Genomic DNA, 20574 nt, shown 5'->3' on the forward strand with positions numbered 1-20574 from the left:
GAATAGGAATCCCATTCATGTCTAATACAGGCCTCTAACTGTTCAATCGTCTTGGGCCTTCTTTGTTGCACCTTCTTCTTTATGATGCACCAAGTGTTCTCTATAGGTGAAAGATCTGGACTGCAGGCTGGCCATTTCAGTACGTGGATACTTTTACATAGCCATGATGTGATTGCTGCAGAATGTGATCTGGCATTATCATGTCGAAAAATGCAGGGTCTTCCCTGAAAGAGATGACTTCTAGATGGGAGCACATGTTGTATAGTACCTGAACATAGTTCTCTACATTAATTGTGCCTTTCCAGTCATGCAAGCTGCCCATGCCACAAGCACTCCTGCAACCCCATACCATCAGTGATGCAGGCTTCTGAACGGAGCGCTGATAACTGGTTATCCTTGTTCTCTCTGGTCCGGATGACATGGTGTCCTAGTGTTTCATAAAGAACTTCAAATTGTGACTCATCCGACCACAGAACAGTCTTCCATTTTGCCACACTCCATTTTAAATGACCCCTGGCCCAGTGCAAATGTCTGAGCTTGTGGAACTTGCTTAGAAATGGTTTCCTCTTTGCACTGTAGAGTTTCAGCTGGCAATAGTGGATGGCATGGTAGATTGTGTTCACTGGCAATACATTCTGGAAGTATTCCTGAGCCCATTCTGTTATTTCCCTCACTGTGGCATTCCTGTTTGAGCTGCAGTGACCCAGAGATCATGAGCATACGGTAGAGTTTTACGGCCTTGACCCTTACGCTCAGAGATTGTTCCAGATTCTCTGAATGTTTTGATGATGTTATGCACAGTTGATGCTGGGTAAAATACCATTCTGGTATTGCTGCCATATCTTTTTGCAAAACAATGGTGGAATTGGTGATCTTCTTACCATCTTGGTTTCAGAGAGACACTGACACTCTGAGAAGCTCTTTTTATAGTCATGTTGTCAATTGACCTAATTAGTGTTAATTGGTCTTCCAGCTCTGCGTTATATGCTCAATTTCCTTTTTCCAGCCACTTGTTGCTACTTGTCCCAACTTTTTTGGGATTTGTTGACACTGAACATTTTTCCTTTAAAATGTTACATTTTTGGAGTTTTTATGTTTGGAATCTGCATTTTTTTGGAAATTTTTTCCCCACACATTTTCATAGTAAACATCAGGCATAGCTATTTATTTATGCCCAAAACATTGAGGTTTAATTTTTAATTTCAATTTAGCTCATTTTCAGAGTGTCATTATTTGAATTAAATATAAATATCAATGCATGTAGCCAGAAAAGATGAGTAAGTTGGTGGAACAATCACTCCACATTGATAGTAACGCACATCTCTAACATTAATAAACAAGATTAGGACACCCACAAATTGAATCAGCAAATAAACAAAAATGAACAGTCTGAAAACTATTTAAAGAACTCTGCAGTGACGCATGGCATCGTGGGAGTTCTTGACATGCTTCCTCTCTGCTCTTCCATTGGTCAACAGCCTAAGTCTGCGGTGGAAGCATATCACACAGCTGATAGCGCATGTCTACCTGAAATGTCCTTTTACTCAGATAACCTTGTACACTTCAATTTTTACCATCCCCGTTTGTTGATACAGAAATACTTTGGTCACAGGCCTGTGTCTGCTGGACTCTCCCAAGAGAGTCTCCCCCACGCACACACACCTCACAGGTGCCAGCTCATTACCCTGGGTCTGTGGTCTTCCTATGGTTTGCCTGATAACTCCCCCAGGTCTGTGGTCTTCCTAGGGTTTTCCTGATAACTTCCATAGGTCTGTGGAAAAACTGTCTGTCCCTTACATGACTGCCCATGCCAGCTTTGCATTCCTCGGTAATCGGTTACTATTCACAAACCCCCCCCCACCTCCCCCTGCACGGACAGCCTATTTCTGGTGTGGTGGCAACGAGACTCAGATAAAGAAGGAATCTGACAGGCTGTTACTCCAGGAGCCCCAGTGGGTGTACCAGTCCCTGTCCCTCTGGCCCCTGTCTCTACCGTTCCACCCGGGCTCCTGATACTAGGCTGACCGCTCTCTTTACAGGTAAGGGCTTCAGCTTTGGACGCACGTTTTTTGTATTATCACAAAACATAATGTACTCTTGTGAAAGAGTTGATTTGTTTAGAGGTCTCAATGTTTTGCTTGATTACCCATTGTTTCTTTTTGAATAATGTTTTCAAAGTACGCCTGGTCAATTTGGCCATTGTCTGTACGTCTATGTGTCTTTGTGTATGAACCAATGTGCTTAGTAGTGGGTGACAACAAACCAGTGACCTCCTGCTGTATAGTTGAAATCAGGGAATGTTTTCTTTCTGGAATTAAAGGTCAAAAGGATAGGGTTTCCTGTGACACCTCTTTGTGTAATTGGATTAGAAAATGTTTAAAGGTTCAAAGGTTAGAGGTTATAACAGTTAAAGACCCTGTTGTGCCACTAACACCTGTTTGCTTCATCACTGCCTATAAAAAAAGCCCTCACTGCTGCCAGTTCTGCTCTGCACTCGCCGATCATGCGTTCCACAAGGTGGCCCCCTCCGCCCGCCCGTGACCTGGACTCTCTGGAAGCCAAGATGGATGACCTGCATCGTAAATTGGACCAGCTCTTGTCCCGGAGCTCCACAGATGGAGGGGGGGGCTGTCCCATGTGCACCATCTGCAGCCAGCACACCAGGGAACAGGAGGCTACGGCCAGCCGGCTGTCAGCTCAGGCCAAGCTCCTGGAGTCTTTGGACAGGAAAGTCATGGAGGTGAGAACTTCACTGGAGGAGCTAGCACGCGGTATGTTGACTGAAGAGACGCAGTGCTCTCTACCATTCATTTTTACCCTCGGTGTACAGAAGTGTAGGATTTACTTGCCTTTGTCAGTGAGAGTGTTTGCATGTTGGACTCAACTTCCAGCTAAGTTGGGTGTGTTCCAATAATGAGATGGAATATAACTATCTTTGTATACATGCTGAATACAGTTTTAATAGATAATTATGCTTGTGCATTTATTCATGGTATTGCTAAAATGGCCACGTGTTTTAAACTTGTTTTTGTCTTTGTATAAGATCATTCAGGAGTAAGTTTTCTAATGCCGATATGTTGTGCTTTTAATGTTGTTTTGTCTCTCAAACAATAGAGAGACTATATGACAATATGTCAGTGCCAGTTGTGGCTCTGCAGAGAAGGAAATCTTTGCCTGTTAGAGCCTCAGTGGTGAGTTCAGACTCATTACACACATTAAATTGGTTTTTGACTCTCACTGTGTTTTTGAACTGTAATCAGAGCTACACTCAAGCGAACGTACTGCTGTGTCAATTCAATCATAACTTCAATCATAACAGATGTTAAAGTATCCTACCAAAAAATGAAGCTGAATTGGAGTTAAGATGTAACAGGCAAAAAAGTAATATACTTAACAGTAATGTATTACTGTTAAGTACTGGGATATTACAGTGCAATTTTTCTATCACTATATAGAATAAAGCTTGTTAACAGTTCATTATCTTAAGATGCACAAAACGTATGGTAAAATTATGAAGCTTAAAAGCAAGAGGCATATACAGAAACCTCTGTTACCAACAGAGGTAATGACAGTTAACAAAAAAAGAATGAGTACTTCAATGTGATTGAATAAACATAACCAATTAAAAAGTGTGTACAATGTACAATGTTTGAAAAGTACAAATCCTATCCTTCAACACTTTGTTACTAGTTCTTCTGATCATAATTCAATCTGTAATTGCAGACTGCATGTAACATGCTTTGCTCACTGGTCATGTCTCTCCTCAATAACAGGATGAAGTATATATGCGGTTCGATATGCCCAGAGATCAGAAAGTAATGCAGCATGCTATTAATGTGCCCTGTGGAAGAGGTCAGACAGGTACTGTTTTGTTCATTAGCACCTTGCCTGTCTGGCACCATTAGATTGGAAAGCTGGAACAAACCCACTGTCTTCCCATGTCGATGGAATTTGACACAGGAATGTTTAACCACAAAACTATTTTTTGTCCGCCTCCCCACACCGTTGCCACGGTGAGATCCATCATTCACACCTCTGGGGTATAAAAGGCAGTTGTAATAATTAATAGCTAGCATGCATGCATCATAATGCTGTGCAGAAGAGAGGGTCTGTCTGGTTCTCCTTCACATAAAGGATAAAATGTTAGATGGCAGCTGCAGTGTTTGTCTCTCTTTGCAGGCATTCTGATTGAAGACAGCGAAAACGAGGGAGTTAAAGAAGTTGGGTGCTCATTCAGTGGTGATCCAGCAGAGGTCAAAGTTAGGCATGAGCCTAAGACCCAAAAAGATGTTAAAAAAGATGTACGAGCATTGCCACATATGGCTCTGATAGATGAAGCAACACTGTCCTCAAGCCCCAAAGGTTCCATAACAGCGGGGGTCGGTCTAACAGCGGGGGTTGGTCCTTGTGCGTCTGCAGTGACCTCAAAGGCGGCAACATCTCCACCAGTGGTTGTACCAAAAATAGCAGGTGCAAACATGGCAAAAACAATCGTCACATCATCGCAGCCGCAAATGGCACCCAAGGTGACGGCGGCGCTTGCTCCTGGTAAATGTGATGCATCTTCTCCTAATGATACAGCCACAAACACAGGACCTAAAGCACTGGCGCCCAGTCAGAAGATGCCAAAAACACTACAGTTCACAGTAGGAGACATCACAGCAGCGCCACCATCTGTCCCTCATGTGCAAACAAGTTTGGGTGTTTCTCTTTCAAAATCCCAAGTCACGGGGATGTCTTCGGCTAATGTAACGTCATCCCAAACATTAGCAGCGGACTCAAAATCAGCCCAGCTGAATGGCATGGTACAACAAATGACAGCAGCTGGAGATAAAACATTATGCCCAAGTCACCTCCCAAAGACAGTGGGGCTCACTCCTCCACTGACACCAGTGGCTGCAGCATCAGTCAACTCCAAAGCCAGTAACACGCCCCTGCCGTCTGTGACTGAGTTTGCGTCAGCAAGTTTTAAATCTCCCAAGGCGACAAACATGGACGCCTCTGTGGCAACATTGCAATCCTTCAACAAGTCTGCAGCAAATTCTCAAACAGCAAAACCACTGGCAACAAAAAGTCCCATGTCATCACCATCGAACCCTTTTGCCGTGGTAACCCCTAGGGCAGTGGCTGAAGGTGTCTCCCTCAGGTATGTGCCCAGTTGTCCTAAAACCCTACGATGGTTAAGTGAAAAATCAAGAATAAATTTAGATGGAACAAAATTTGTAAAACATTGCTATCAACTGGAAAAAAAACTACCCTTTTCTATGACACAGGTTTCAAGGCCTCGAAGGGAAACCCGATTCTGCTCACTCAGCAACGGCACCACTGGTGAAGCCTGCTGCAACTGAGGTCACCGTGCTTGGTGGTATTCAGATTAGAATAAACCCAGCAGAAGACAAAAGCAAAGTTCTGACCAAGACGCCCCCCAAAACATGCTTTAAAATGATAGGTAAATGGTTAAAACCGTCACAGTTCATTTTCCATCTCTGGCAGGATTATTCACGTCCGCGCCGTTTTGGACTTGTTTATCCTTTAGGTCAGGGGTGGCCAACCCGTTATAGACCAAGAGCCACTTTTCTTACTGTGTTACGGCAAAGAGCCACATTGTACATGGGCGAGTGTAATCTGTTGAGCGGGGGGGAGTGTAAATTATTAGCTGTGAAGACAAAGTCAAATGCGTGTTTAAAAGTATTAGCGGCTCGCTAGGCTTGTAAACTAACCGCGCACCACGAAAATGTAGCAGTGTGTCGCCTCGTTTGTGCAGGTGAGCCCGCGGACCGGCTGGGAGCCGCATGAAACCAGGCAACCGAGCCGCGGGTTGGCCACCCCTGCTTTAGGTCCTACAATCCAATAAATTCCTGACTTTCTGAACTGTCTGCATTCAGAACTGCATTCAGAACTGTCTTAGGAATGGTGATCTTGTACCACTGCATTTCTGAGAAAAGCAACAGAGCCAAGTTCTGCACAATAACGGTGGTGTGTTTCCACACACACATCTAATTGCCACTAATTAACCATATAGCAATGCATCATGGTTGATGTTCAAAGAATTTAGTCTGTATATTTAACTGTGGGTCTGACTAACTGTAAAACCGAAAGATCAAGTGGATTGTAACTTTTTTGAGATGGTAACCCTGCACAAAATGTTGGATCATAGAATGTCAGTGTGCTGTGTAAATGTGCGTGTGTTTTTTCTGGCTAAAGAAATGCAACTCGAGGGCGAGGTCGTTTTTTGAGTTTGACCTTAAAGGCGTGTGGTATCCAGAACAGGGTAATCCATTTTCCCTAGCCACATGTACTGTCCTGTGAACGTTACCTGCAGCTGTTCACGTACTGTGACAACAGATGAGATGGATCGCGAGTCCTAGATCGGGTGTCAGCTATCCAACGTGTCACTTAATTTTTCCCTTCACACAAAGCCCCACTACAGAAGACATGAACAGCAATGATTCCCAATCCAGTTCATATTCAAATCTAGTCCAAATCACCAATAATAAAATTTAAGTTCATGGATATCAGACAACTAGTTAGCTTTTCATCCATCTTTGAAACACAGAGTGTCTGTTTGACGATGCTATCACACTGCTGTGTAAACGGCGGATCACAAATGTAATAATAATAATAATAATCCTCTATTCCACAAAAGTAATAATAATGGATCATGCCATTATGTCAAATCGGCTCTTTTCCTCAGCTAATTATTTGTAGTATCATTCAGGACACCATGTTTGCGTGTGAGTGATGGCGTGTGTTTCTCACGCTCGCCACAGACGATGTTCCTCCGCAGCCTGCACCCTTCCTGCACAGGTGCGTGTCCCTGAGACCCAGCCCGCCGGGGGACAACTTCAGCATCCACACGGATGTTCTTGGAGGGTGAGCCGAGCGCCCCAGTTCATTTCCTTACCACAGCCAACCACGTGCATGCAAGCCAAGTCTTTTAGCAGCATGCGTGATGTCATCAGTTGATCGCCCTGGCCAAAGGGACAAGGACAGCAGGGCCAAAGATGGGTGGATTTTTTTTTTCACTATAAAAATTTCACACCATATCATGTCTCTCTCCGTTCGTTCAGTGGACGTTTTGGCAAAGTGCACAAGTGCACAGACAATAACACGGGGCTGAGACTGGCAGCAAAGATCATCAGTGTAAGAAGTGCCAAAGAGAGGGTGAGTGACATTCTCTTTTGTGGCCCTGTACCTGCGCCCAGTGCCTTTGAACTTGTGAATGTGAAATGGAATGTTCTGTTGGACTTACCACGTTCTGCAGGAAATGGCAGTGAATGAGATCCAGGCAATGAACCAGCTGAGTCACTCCAACATCCTCCAGCTCTACGATGCCTTCGAGACCAAGAACCAAGTTGCGCTGATACTGGAATAGTGAGTGTCTTATAATTTGTTATTCCACAGTTAAAGCGGTTGAAGGCTAAAACAATGTTGAGGTAGGTGCATGTTTAGTGTGAACAATCTAGGTTGGTGGATTAATTCTGTTTTACCTATTTAGGCTTAATTCCCACAAGCTGAAGTAAAAAAAGGGTGTCAGTTTATCTTTTTAAAAAACACATTAAAATTTGCATTAAAAAATGAATGATGTGACAATAATATGTGTGTCCCTTTCTTATCTCAAGATAGTTTTGAGCCTTGGCATTTAGCCCAACTGGTTTAGAGTTTTATAGTTTATATATTTAGATAGGTAGGTATTAAAAATACCTAAGTTTGTGGGTCCTAGCTCTGCCATATAGCCACTGTTGGACACTTGAGCAAAATCCTTAACCCTCTTGACTCCAGGGGTGCCGTCCAATGACCGACCCTGCACTCTGACCCCAGATGCAGGGATATGCAAATTCTTTCATCAGACTGTATACGTATACATGATCATATTATGGCTTTCCATCTGGCCTAGATCTTCACAGTATACGCTGTTATGGCTGTTTTAATTCCTCCCAGTGTGGAGGGAGGGGAGCTGTTTGAGCGGATTGTGGATGAGAGCTGTCCCCTGACTGAAGTCGACGCCATGGTGTTTGTGAAGCAGATCTGTGAGGGAGTCCAATACATGCACCAGATGTATGTCCTCCACCTAGACCTAAAGGTAGGACTTATTAACACAGTGCTCAAGAACTGTGGGTAACACGAGTGCAGATTGCTACGACATTCTCATTCGACCTGCTCTGCTTTCAGCCTGAGAACATACTTTGTGTGAATCGGTCGGGTCATCAGATCAAGATCATTGATTTTGGGCTTGCCAGGAGGTAGGGCTTGCATGCTGACCACTCTGAGACATGTGTGGGAGGAAATGCAGGAGAACCAGTGACTTTGGTTACCATGACCAGATCAGCTTCTCACCGCTCTAGGTACAAACCTCGAGAGAAGCTGCGAGTCTCATTCGGCACGCCAGAGTTTCTGGCTCCAGAGGTGGTGAATTTCGACTTTGTCTCCTTCCCTACAGACATGTGGACGATAGGCGTTGTCACATACATGCTGTGAGTCATACTTACATATCACTTTATGCAAATACCCAAATATGAAGTTTATTCAGCTGAAGAGCCACAGGGGATATACAGTTAAATGAACTTTGAGAAGGGCCACAAGAGTGTGTGAATACACCCAGACTGACTGTTGTTGACGAAGGCTGTGAAATGACATTGAGGTCATCCAGTGAGGTTCATTAAATGTCACTAAAGTGCCAGCCTGAGGGGAGAGACAATCAGTTTTTAATAGTAAAAAATGATTTCCCCAAATATGATAACTTAAATTAATCCGTCAGTCAGTCGTTTTACATGCACAAATCACAAGGTCTGAAGATTTGTACAGAATAAACCAAGACATTTGCACATCACCTTTATACCATTCAGTGAAATACATGAGAGTAACTGAAAAAACATACGGACAGACAGCAGTCTGCTGTGGTCTGAAGGTAAGGTTGGTCGGGCTGGTTCCTAGCAGAATAATGACATTAACCTATTCTCCTCTCCTCTGCAGCCTAAGTGGACTCTCTCCCTTCCTGGGTGATGATGACCACCAGACCCTCAACAACGTGCTAACGGTCAACTGGTACTGATTATAAACACCCTCCTTATTGCTGCCATTTGTGTAGTCAAACTCATAGTCAGTCGATCTAAGGATTACACCAGATGAAAAATAGCACCACAACGTTTGTGTTGGGGTGTCGTCTGAGGTTTCATTTAAAGGATAGTGATGCTACTTTTCTATGCAGGTACTTTGATGAGGATGCTTTTGAGCACGTGTCTGCAGAGGGCAAAGACTTTGTCTCCAACCTGCTGATCAAAGAGAGGGGGTGGGTGAACCCTGTGTAGCATGGGGCCCTCCACTGTGCCCTGCACCACTGCCAGACTAAGGGCCTGGAGGCCCTTCCATCACTCCCAGTCCAATGCTGTCCTGCACCCTATTAAGCAAGGGCTCTGCCACTTGATAAGCTAACACAGATGTGCTAAATCAAGACAAAACAAAAGCGATCACCACTCAACCAGAGATATGCCTTCCTACAGGCTTTAGCTACAGCTAATACCTCATCTTGCTTATTGAATGGTAATGAACCCTCAAATACCTGCCGAGCTGGAATGGCTGTTGGATAAAGCTAGGAACTGAACTCTGCAGCAATAGGGCTGTCAAGTTCTGACACTCATGAATTAAGGCTTTTGGTTTTAGTGTGCTTATGGTAATTTCTCAAACCCTTTCTGTCTTTGCAGTGGTCGTCTCAGTGCCACTCAGTGTCTTAAGCACCCGTGGCTGAACCGCATATCGGAGAAGGCTAAATGCAGCAACATCATTTTGAAGTCACAGGTTCTCCTCAAGAAATACATGGCCAAGAAATTGTGGAGGGTAAGACGCTAAAGAAAACTTGATAAGCATTACATAAGAATTAAAGTAAAATAAAATTACATCTATCTAGGCCATTTTTTTTTCATTTACTACATTAATCTCTCTTATCTATGCAGAAAAACTATATTGCAATAGCAGCAGCCAACAGATTTAAGAAGATTTGCAGTCCAGGGTCCCCAAACTTCCTGGGAGTCTGAAAAGGGTCTGCTCACATATACCACAGCTAGTGTTTTTTATCAGGTGATTCATTAACAGATGATTACACAGTTGTATATGGAAAACATTTTACACTGACAGAGCACCATTACACAGAACTAGAACATCAAGCTAAAACTATCAAATTTCTGCAGCAAAATTCTTATGGTGCATATCTGTGACAAGCAGTAGACATGTTCATCTCAAACATAACAGTCCAAGAAACTACTTAATCAGTTTTCTTAATCAGTTGATTAACCAGAAGAATTCTTGGACTACCGGAACAGAGAGGCATTGCCAGTGTGGGAGGACCTGTGTTGTTTTGGTTTTTTTTACACATACCTCATAGCAGATGTAGATAATCAATACTAATAATCAAGATAATCAAAACAGAAGATTTTGCATGCATTTTACCGAGGTTACAGAAGAAACTGTAGGGGTAAAAGGGGTAAAACCAAAAGAGATAGCCTTAGTTTCTGTGTAGAGGAAGAAAGAACAAAAAAAACACCATTAAAACAAAACAAGTTTTTTTTCTTACCATAAAAATGGGTAAGAAGGATTTCTTAAGAACCATGCTTCAGATTGTTAATATTGTGTGACTGATCTGTGTTTTCCTTAAGAATAAACTCAAGCCACGTCTTACTGTTTACATTTGTTCTTTATTAAAGAGACTCAGATGTCTTGCATTAGGATATTAATTTTTCTATTGATTTTATATACTTAGTCCCAGTGTACATGTACATTCGCTGCTATTTTCTATGTTATGTTTTGGTAACACATTTTCCCCCTATCTCAGTGTCCAGTCTACTTTTTTAGATAGAAATTCTGCCTATAATAATAAATAGGGGAGACCGAGTATGGTTGTAACACTTTTTGCTTCAGCACCTGTAACTCACTGAATTTTTGAGCTAGAGTTCTCAAACTTTTATACAAAGTACACACATTTGTTTTCTACAAATGGCACCAATTCAAACTTCAATTGAAATATCACAGCCGTCGTGAGTTGATGTCAAATACATGGTGTTCCCATGTTACAACCTACCCCTCTACCAGGGTAGGTTGTAACACATGCTGGGGTAAGTTGTAACAATTAGAAATAAGAAGCAAAAACAGAGGCCACACCATGCAAAATGCTTCAAAAATAGTATTTTTATATAAAATAAAAATCCAGAACAATGTCTCTCTCTCTGTGACTGACCATAACTCATATCCACTTTCTGTTTTACTCAGACGTGTGTGTGGGTGTGTGAATTAGTGTACTAGAACCAACTTATTTAACAATATGTATGCTTAATGAACACTAATACAATGTTCCTGTGTAAAGAACATGTAGGTCAAATAATAAACAACGTCAATGTGTGTGTGTGTGTGTGTGTGTGTGTGTGTGTGTGTGTGTGTGTTACATGGCAGATACCATGTGCCTTTGCAACTGATCTGACTGACTTGCCCTTCTTTGTGACCCCATCAGATGCTTCTTTTTTTAAAACATTTTCAGGCGCACCTCTGTCAGTCTTTCTTTAAAATTATAAAAAATCAAGAAAGTTTTCTTAGTTGTATGTAAGGCGATGGTTGTAACACGTTTTAAAGCTGTTACAACCCACCCCACCCCTGTCAGCCAGTGTTTAACTAGCTGTATTAGCAAGGTGATTTGAAATTAACAGGGGGAAAATGCATCACAATTTACCTGAGAAACTATAGTTTAATGTAATATAATTGATATGGTTTTATCTGCAATAGTATAAGTACTAAAAAAAAGTCTTGATTCAGAAATTTACTTTCTCACCTCAAAAACATTTTTCTCTATGGAATCTGCATGTGCCCGTTTACAGCCTTGATATTCACTGGGATCAGAGAGGAATCGGGTAAATACTGGAATGATCATATCACTCCTATCTTATCCGTGATCAGTGGAACTGATGGTGTTACAACTCTCCCCATGCTACGTAAAACGTATGTTCTAAATGACCATAGAGTGGCGCTGTTTTGTATGATAAGAAAATAGCATGAGGGAAGAAATCTGCACAAAAAGCAATTTTACAATTAGGCTCTGTTGAAATTCGTTTAACGGAGGCCATCCGATCCTAAGTGATAAATCATACTGAATCCCACGTCAGACATAATGATCTACCAATCTCAAAATCTCCTATTGAGATATACACCTGCATTACTTGTAGTGTAGTATAACATAATGAGATTACGATCCTCTATGTTGACCATTACGTAGACCATCACTTACTTCTGAAAAAACCTATAATTGCATACTGTGTTGTGGATACTTAACTAACAGGATTAGTCATTTAAGTGGCGTTTCACGATGAAACTAAACGCGTTTCTTGAACAAAAATGTTTCTAACGGTTACGTAAGTTCTTCTTGCCCCTTAATTATTTCCAGAGTTCCCCAGAAACGTCCCACCCGCCTCAAGCTGCGTGGTATATAGCCAACAAACGACGCAGGAGCGGTCACGTCTATCGCTATCGCCCGTGTATGACCGAAGCTAATGACTTAAGCAAACACATGACGACATTGTCACATGAATTTACTAGTGGAGGGTGGAGTGGCCATTATGAGGAGGGCTTAAACTTTAGACTAACGCTTCAACTGACAGCACGGAAGGACCCTCGTTTATTATTGTGTTTTCAATATACAATCCTTAAAATTTTTAACTAAGGTGAGTGTTGGGCTTTTGATGTAGTAACTAATTTCAGCCAAGTTAATTACTGCTTGATTCAGAAGATACAATTAGGACTAACTACGCCTAACAAACCTACGTGTTTTTGTTTTGCATTAGTTTGTCTATCAAGAGGTTAACAAAAGTTTACAGAAGAGAGGGGAGGCAATGAAGTGTGTATACAACACGTCATCGCGTTATATTTGAGATGATTAAGCTGGTTACTAATGTTGGTTGAGAAATTAAGTTACTTTAAAATACTTTCTGTAGTCGCGATTGGACGTTTCCGAGTGAAAGACGAAGTAGCTCTTTCGCCCACAGTTTCGTCGTTTACCTTCTTCAGAATCGAGAGTGAGATTTAACGTACACTTTGAGGTGAATGTTAAACGGTGCGTTTTTGGTTATAACTTTCCAAAATTATAAAACTTAAGCCGTTTTAAAATCATATTTTAACCATTTATCTTTCTTAAACATTACCATATGGGAAACGAGTACTCGTCTGTGTATTCTACCTGCCCAACGGTCCAGCCATTGACACACATCGTTCTTGGATGCTAATTATGTTTAAATGATGTATAATGTACTTATATACAAATTAAATTAAATATAATTTTTTATAAGCATGTCATGTAGCTACGTTTGTTTGGCAAACGTAATAATGATGACAATGACCAGAAACGTGGCTAACCCGGCTCATTTTCGGAAGAGGAGTCCATTTCGGAACATTCTGTACAATAACCAATGTCATGTTGTCCATGGGCTGTGCCTCACGACCAAGTTAAAAATTAGACCACCAAATTTGCATTGTGAATCTCACGGCATAAAGACTATGGGTCCGTAAGACATCCTACTGCAGTGAAATTGTCTGCCCCGCATATTTTTTAAACTCACCTCTGGTTTTATGAGTGACTTTGTACCTTAAACATGCCAGAGGCAGCTTTTTAGATTTTGTTTAGTAAGGTGTAATATTCTTTTCCAGAACTACAAAGTTATTGTGGAAATAACTTGACCGAGTTAATTTAAGTGAACCGTAGACACAGGCCACTCTGCTTTGTATTCTTGGTTCAGACATGTCACTTTCTGTTTACTTTTTTATTCTGACAAACTTTAACCATATGTGTTTGTTTTAGCATCTCTTTGTATTTAATATACTCTCAACTGGATATATCAAATAAACCACCTTTCTGTTTGAGATGTGTTTCAAATAAAACGAAATATTTATAGTGGCAAATGTGTTGAAGACAGTAATCGGAAGCCAACCAGTAAAACATTTTCTATTCCTTTCAACTTCCTTTTAACTTTTAACTATTAGTAGGACTGATAAAGGATTATCTTATCTTATTATTATTATCTTATGTGTTTACAGGAGTATAGGCTGATTTGCATGTCTGATCTAATTTTCCTTTATCATCAGAATCACAATCTGAAGCACGATGGCTGTTGAAGGTGGAATGAAATGTGTGAAGTTCCTGGTCTTTTTCTTTAACTTTGTCTTCTGGGTGAGTGTTCGTGTTTGTCGTCTTCTGGCTTTAACAGCCATTTTGTTTTGCTTCGTCATTTAGATGTTGTGTGTTTCTTAGCAGTAATCGTGAAAGGTCTATCAAAGTTGCCCTTGAGTAACTCTTCAATGGTTTCTGTGGGTTTTTACAGATGATTAACCTATTTAACTTCCTGAAAAGTTTTCTCAGCTGTTATGGGGAACTGTTATAGGAGGTGGTGTGTAATTACATGCTTGAAACAGTGAATGTTACGCATCTCTTTAGATTTGTAATGTTCCACCTTTACACCAAAGGATTGATACTACATCACTGTTAATTACGCATTAGGGAGAATTGTGATGCTTACATCTAGGAGCAGTGCTGTTTAGTGTGGACTTTAAGCTGTTGGTCCATGTCTGATTAGATCTAACCAGAATGGCTCAATCACTTTGTTCCAACTTTTAGATTGAGGTATTGTTCTTCATTTTAAGCTAAGCATGCACAAACAACAAATGTGTTCCAACAAATAACTCGCTTTGTGTTTTATGTACTGTTTTGAAGTTTTGTGGCTAATACGAATGCAGACACATCTGGTTCCAACATGTACGTCTGTAATCTGAAAACGTAATCTGTCTTCCTTTTGAGCTCAAGCTCGTGTGCAAAAGGAAAGTGTCTCCTTACTTTAATAGAGCTGTTGTGCAGAGCATGGTTGTTCCGTGTCTCCTTCCTCCTCGGTATTGAAATGGCTTAATCTGCCACGAATAGAAAACAAAAAGAAACATGCAAAGGCTAAAATAGAATTTCTGGTGGGATGGCGTAAGAATGACTTTGAAAAGGTTCTGGCCCATTTTGTATGGGTCTTACGGTTATGAATGTGGTGTGACTTTTAGCTTTTAGCGGATGTGACAGAAAGATTCATAATCAAAATTTATTTTTGTATTTATTCTAACAAAGCTTACCCACATGAATCCTGTAATACAGCTTGGAGTTCTACAGCTTCACATTTTTAGTGTGTTGGTATTTAGTGTGTTGGTATAACAGGATTGTTTTGTGTTTTGCTTGGGTCATTCCTGCAAGGCAAAGAACCTGTCATGTAATCTTGTGACCGTGATTCCTAAGGTGTTTTCACAGCATCATGTGACTCTGTCATGTGAAGATCAACATTTTTCCCCTGTCAGTATTCAATGATGCAGTGCCTGGAGAAAATCCTCGGGGAGGGGGGGGGGCATTTTTGGCCAAAGAAACACAAACCCCCAGATATTTAGCAAGCCTTGGGAAATGATGTAAACTTGACTTCCCCTGCTTCACCTGCTCCTCATCTTATCTACTCTTACTTTTCACTTTTTTCTACTTTCTATCACTTTATCTATCTCTTTCTCTCCCCCACCCCTCTCGGTCTCCTCTTTTCTCCTTCCCTCCGTTCCCTTTCTGTTCTTCTTTCCATGCAGGTACCTGCTGTCACTAAATCAGTCTTCAAATATTGACAAGGGTGGCAGTTTGTTTGTAAGTGGGTCACACAAGGACAATGGTGTTGTAACTTTTGTACCACCACATTTGTTTGTGTTTCTCATGTATCTCATTGCTGTTAATTAAGATTAAATTTGCACAGCAAAGTGTTTGTGTTTGTTCATTAGTTCTGTAAATGTCAAATTTTGTTTCTTTGTGGAATGACTCAGAATAGGTCCTATTGTGTTTGTCTTGACGGTTGACAGGAAATATATGTAATGAGGTATTGCAGAAGTCAGACCTACTGCCCACTTCAGTTTCTTATATTTGAGTTGTGTATTCACGTTGTGTGTATTTAGTGTTTAGTGTTAATGAGCCCTGTGTGCAGTAAAGGTGTTGGACCTTTTGAGCACGCCTGCTTTAGGCTTTATGAGCTACTTTAGAAATGCAACACCTTTGTGCATTAAGATAAGTGTGGCGGTTTTGCTCATTCTGCCCCTCGAGTAAAGAGATCTGGTAGTGCAGTGTGAGACTGCAACTCTCCATCAGACTTTACAGAAAGTGAACAGTGTTGATGTGATCATTCAAGACCGAACAATAAGGGCAAGTTTCAAGCAGCCAGATTGTGAATGTAAATGTGCTTAAGACAGAGGCCCTGCCCATAAGCTGCTGAAATCCAGATCTGGCAACATGTGCAGGTCCTGTGTTTTTAAGTTGGAACTTCCTGAAATTGCACATTAAATATTTGGCATGTTTCAGTTAACTTTGAGGTCACATACAACCTCTGATTACGAAAGACTGCATGATCTATACCACACCCTCTAAACTGAGTTAACACGGAGTGCAGACTGCATTTTGAATGTGCGTGTCCTTTGACTGCTGCAATTCTTAGCAGATGCATTCACGTTTGATCAAACAAATGACTGATGTAATATTGGTGCAGGTGTTCTCTGTCTGGCATCACATACTGCTGATTCTAACTGCATGCGTTTCATTGTGAGTTTTATTTTGATTGAGTAGACAGTGTTATTTTAAAGGAACTCTATTGATTTTCAACTTGAACTTCACCTACCGTATTTGTACCCCTGATGCACTGTACTCAGCACAGAAACTTCCAGTGAAATCCCTGTTTTTGCTGCTGCTGGAGTGTAGGCTAGATGCTTTAGCTATCCTCTATGCCAGTCTATATGCTACAAATGTGGTATTGGATAAACACTGGATTATTCCCATATTTATTAACCAGGCATGGCTGATTTGGAGTCATTGTTATTTTCTTAATCTATCATCACATGACCTCTTTGTTTCTTCAGTCTGTAGTTGTTGGCTTATCAAATTATTTAGCAGTGGAATCGTGACATCTAACATGTTGTCCTCTATGCTGTCCTGTGTCCCCTTGTCTCTCTCTTGCCTGTGCAGCTGTGTGGCCTGGCGCTGATCGTGTTGGGAGTAGTGGTCCAGGTTGTCCTCTACAAAACCCCCGTGATCAAAGACGCGTCGGGCTCGGCCGCGCCGATCGTTCTAATCGTCATCGGAGCAGTCATCTTCCTCGTCTCCTTCTTCGGCTGCTGTGGGGCCTGGAAGGAGAACTACTGCATGATCACCATGGTAATACCATGGCAACAGACGAGCACTGGCCCATTGATTATAGTCCATATTATCTGATTAGTCCATATTATCTGTTTTTGTCAGTCCATGCATGGCATTTTGCACCAGCATTCACAAACCACACGTTGGTGTTAGGATTCCAAAGAAAGGGGACGTTATTCAGGGTACCCGCGGGTCCTTAAAAAGTCTTAAAATGTCTTAAATTTAGTTTTCCATATTCAAGGCCTAAAAATGTCTTAAAATGTCTGGAATTTTATGAGGGGAGGCATTAAATTATTATAAGTATGTGTTGTTCAGTTGTTCTGGCGCGATGTGAACTTTGCCGAATCTAGCGCTAATGCAGAAAAAAACCGCTCCAAGCTCCTAGTGCTAGATTCCTAGCGTTGGAGTATTCGGCCTCAACAACGTCAACAATTTTCGTTCGCAATTGTGGACTTTTAAGACCTATTAAAAAGGTCTTAAAAGTCATTGAATTTGAGATTTAAAAATGTGCAGATACCCTGCATTATTAGACTGATGTTGTTTATCAGATGTGTTAGCGAAGGGCTTCGTAGAGCCTTGCTTGCAAATATTCAGTTTATACGCCAGCATGCTGTCTTGTAGCTAGACTATAGCCATAGTGCATGGGCCATTCGACAAACGGGTTCAGCTGGAATACATCACGTTTTGACATCACGTTTTGTTTATATAAGGGTACACTAAACAGGCATTGTTCAACACAAAGGGATTCAAAAAGAAGTGCTTACATAAATGATCTGTGTTTCAGACAGCAATAATTGACTGATGATAAATGTGGTAAAGAATAACAGCTGGATTCTTCTTATAATGTATAACCAGTGTCGTTATGAGGGCTTATTAGACAGAATGGAATTATGTTTGGAGGTCTTCAACTCTCCTTCAATTCAGTATCTGGTCCTGGATTTTGTACTCACTGATGATGGTTCTTGATGAATGTTATTGGAATAACTGTTACTGAATAAAGTACTGGTGATTTATAAAATCCAGGACTGGAATTTAGGTTCGAGATCTGGAGTTTAGGACCCAACACCCAACACATGACACTTTACACTTGCACTATTAAATATAGGTAGACATTTGCAGTTTTTGCTATATACGCAAACTCTCATTTGCATTACTTTTTTCCTACAAGTTTGCCATCTTCATGTCTGTCGTCATCATTGCTGAAATTGCAACGGCCATTGCTGCGTACGTTTTCAGAGACAAGGTGAGCAGATTACCAGCACAATGATGGGCACGGTGGTACATTATTCTTCATCATGAATTAAACAAGTCATCTTTTCTTCAGCTGACAAAGGTAGTGGGCACTGGCCTCAAGGACATGATTTCTCAGTATAACAACAATACGGACATCAAGAAGAGCCTAGATGACCTGCAGCATGAGGTTTGTCTTGCACGTGCTAACTGCAAACGCAAACATGCTAACAGCACACACACTGACATATGCTCTTCATTATTTAAGTGTTAGAGAAATGTATTGCATCAGATTCACTTCTCTGAATGGAACAGAAGAGGTCAAGTGCTAACATCTCAGATCTAACAAATTAGACTAGAAGCCTAAAAGATCTAAATAGATCTAAATAACCTAGATGTTGTCCAACTGGTTTACGAAGCATTGTGCACTCTCCAAACAGTGTGTTTGTCTAATGATATCAGTTGACACACAATTAACATACTCATTCCTGACGCTCAAACACCCATTTAGTATCTTTAACTTTAATTTATCCCTGCCCTCTTCATTGTAAGTCAACTGGAGGAAAAGACGTCTGCACAGTGACCCTTTTACAGACAACATTTATGATCATCTGCAAGTGGTTCAGAAACCTTTTACCATCAGCATCACCACTTTAGCAGTGTGGTATCTTGTGTCTCTGTGCAGCTCAAGTGCTGTGGTGCAGTGAACTACAATGACTGGGCTTCATTCAGGCTGGACAAGCACTCCGTACCAGACTCCTGCTGCATCAAAGTCACCAAGGACTGTGGTGTGAATGCCACGGTTACCCACAAGAACATCTTTACCAAGGTACACGCTTAAAGAAGCAGTCTCCAACAAGGTGTTCATGATCACAGCCCACAAATGAAACAAGTCTAGGATGAAAGTCATCATCTCTGTCTTCCACCAGATGAACCACATGCTTCTGCTCACTGCAATATGTGGGGGGAGGAGGGGGTGAGGTTAAGTGTGAACAATGACTAAGCAGCAGCGTAATAAGCAGCGTGGTCTCTGTGTTTGACATGTAGGGTTGCCAGCCTGCTCTTGAAGACCTACTGAAGAGCAAAATACTCTGGGTTGCAGTAGCAGCCTTGGTCATTGCTTTCATACAGGTAGGAGACCTGCCTCCACTTCCACATGACATTTTTCACCATTATAAGCACCAACGGGCAAAGGAGCGTTCAGACCGTTGCCTACGGATACTGACCGCTTTGCTTTGATGTTTGTTCTCTGGCGCTTGTTTGTGTTTTAGATCCTGGGACTTGTGTTTTCCTGTATGCTAATGAGAGCCATTCGAAGTGGCTACGAAGTCATGTGATCACACCGCGGGACTTATTTCACAACTGGGGAAAAAAGAAAATAGTTACGCACCCAATACTTAGACTTATGTAAACTGATTTTTTTTAAAGCTAAAGTTAACTTAACTCATTACAGATGAAAAATGTCTTTATGGAGAACAAAATGATGCTTGTCATGCTTGTTTTTAATTGTAGAAGCTAAGAAAATGTAAAAGTAATGACAATATTTTCCTTTTAAGTTCTGCACATTTCTCAATTATTTGGCCTGTTCTTAAATGTATTCTCTCTAAGAGCTGATGCAGAACATTAATTTAGCCATTCTAGACATATACTAAATTAATAGGTGAAACACTGTATTTGTAACAGTGCTGAAGCTTTGTAAAGATATGTAAAGCTCTTCCCCAGGCAGCTCGGTTGTTTCCCTCATTATGTTTTTAGTTCAGTTTGCCCTTCGTTATTATAACCCATTGTTACCTAGAGCAAACTGTAATGGATATGTACACTGACTAGCCACTGCTGAAGAAAAATAAACACCTCATTATCGTCAGTTTCACACCTCAGTTCAGAAGTCTCTGGTTTTGACATACTAAAAATGCATGTTGGCTTTTAAGAAGGTATAATTAAAATGTCTAATGATTGAGAAAAAGACTGTTCTGAGCAGGTGGGCTAAACGATTAACCTGAAGATGAACATACAGAAAAGCACAGCTGTGCTATGTTGTCTGCTTTGGCATCCATGGAATATAAGTGGAACAGATGAAAAATAAACAAAACATTAGCCTCTCTGGCTCCACCAAGCCCTCCTAATGCCATTTACCC

General features: G+C 41.2%; 2 protein-coding genes across 4 annotated transcripts; both read left to right on the forward strand.

The window, feature by feature from the left end:
* The first annotated feature begins 1421 nt into the window (after window positions 1-1421).
* Window positions 1422-10660, forward strand: mylk2 (myosin light chain kinase 2). The gene is made up of 16 exons (XM_077018662.1): window positions 1422-2039; window positions 2466-2771; window positions 3115-3191; window positions 3774-3861; window positions 4180-5146; window positions 5274-5449; window positions 6771-6873; window positions 7071-7164; window positions 7265-7374; window positions 7942-8083; window positions 8173-8243; window positions 8346-8474; window positions 8974-9045; window positions 9209-9289; window positions 9702-9834; window positions 9951-10660. The coding sequence occupies exons 2-16, from the start codon at window positions 2504-2506 to the stop codon at window positions 10029-10031; spliced, it is 2592 nt and encodes an 863-aa protein (XP_076874777.1). The 5' UTR covers window positions 1422-2039; window positions 2466-2503; the 3' UTR covers window positions 10032-10660.
* A 1841-nt stretch (window positions 10661-12501) lies between these two features.
* On the forward strand, window positions 12502-20316 carry cd63 (CD63 molecule). 3 transcript variants are annotated; one of them, XM_077018699.1, is made up of 8 exons: window positions 12502-12698; window positions 14113-14197; window positions 17039-17227; window positions 18378-18452; window positions 18534-18629; window positions 19125-19268; window positions 19487-19570; window positions 19711-20316. In XM_077018699.1, the coding sequence occupies exons 2-8, from the start codon at window positions 14132-14134 to the stop codon at window positions 19774-19776; spliced, it is 720 nt and encodes a 239-aa protein (XP_076874814.1). In that variant the 5' UTR covers window positions 12502-12698; window positions 14113-14131; the 3' UTR covers window positions 19777-20316. The 3 variants fall into 3 exon arrangements, with proteins under 3 accessions (XP_076874814.1, XP_076874816.1, XP_076874815.1); XM_077018701.1 differs by lacking the exon at window positions 12502-12698 and adding an exon at window positions 12955-13073; XM_077018700.1 differs by lacking the exon at window positions 12502-12698 and adding an exon at window positions 12961-13087.
* Window positions 20317-20574: the final 258 nt, after the last annotated feature.

The sequence above is a fragment of the Brachyhypopomus gauderio genome, chromosome 10, assembly GCF_052324685.1.
Source record: "Brachyhypopomus gauderio isolate BG-103 chromosome 10, BGAUD_0.2, whole genome shotgun sequence".
Classification (NCBI taxonomy): Eukaryota; Metazoa; Chordata; class Actinopteri; order Gymnotiformes; family Hypopomidae; genus Brachyhypopomus; species Brachyhypopomus gauderio.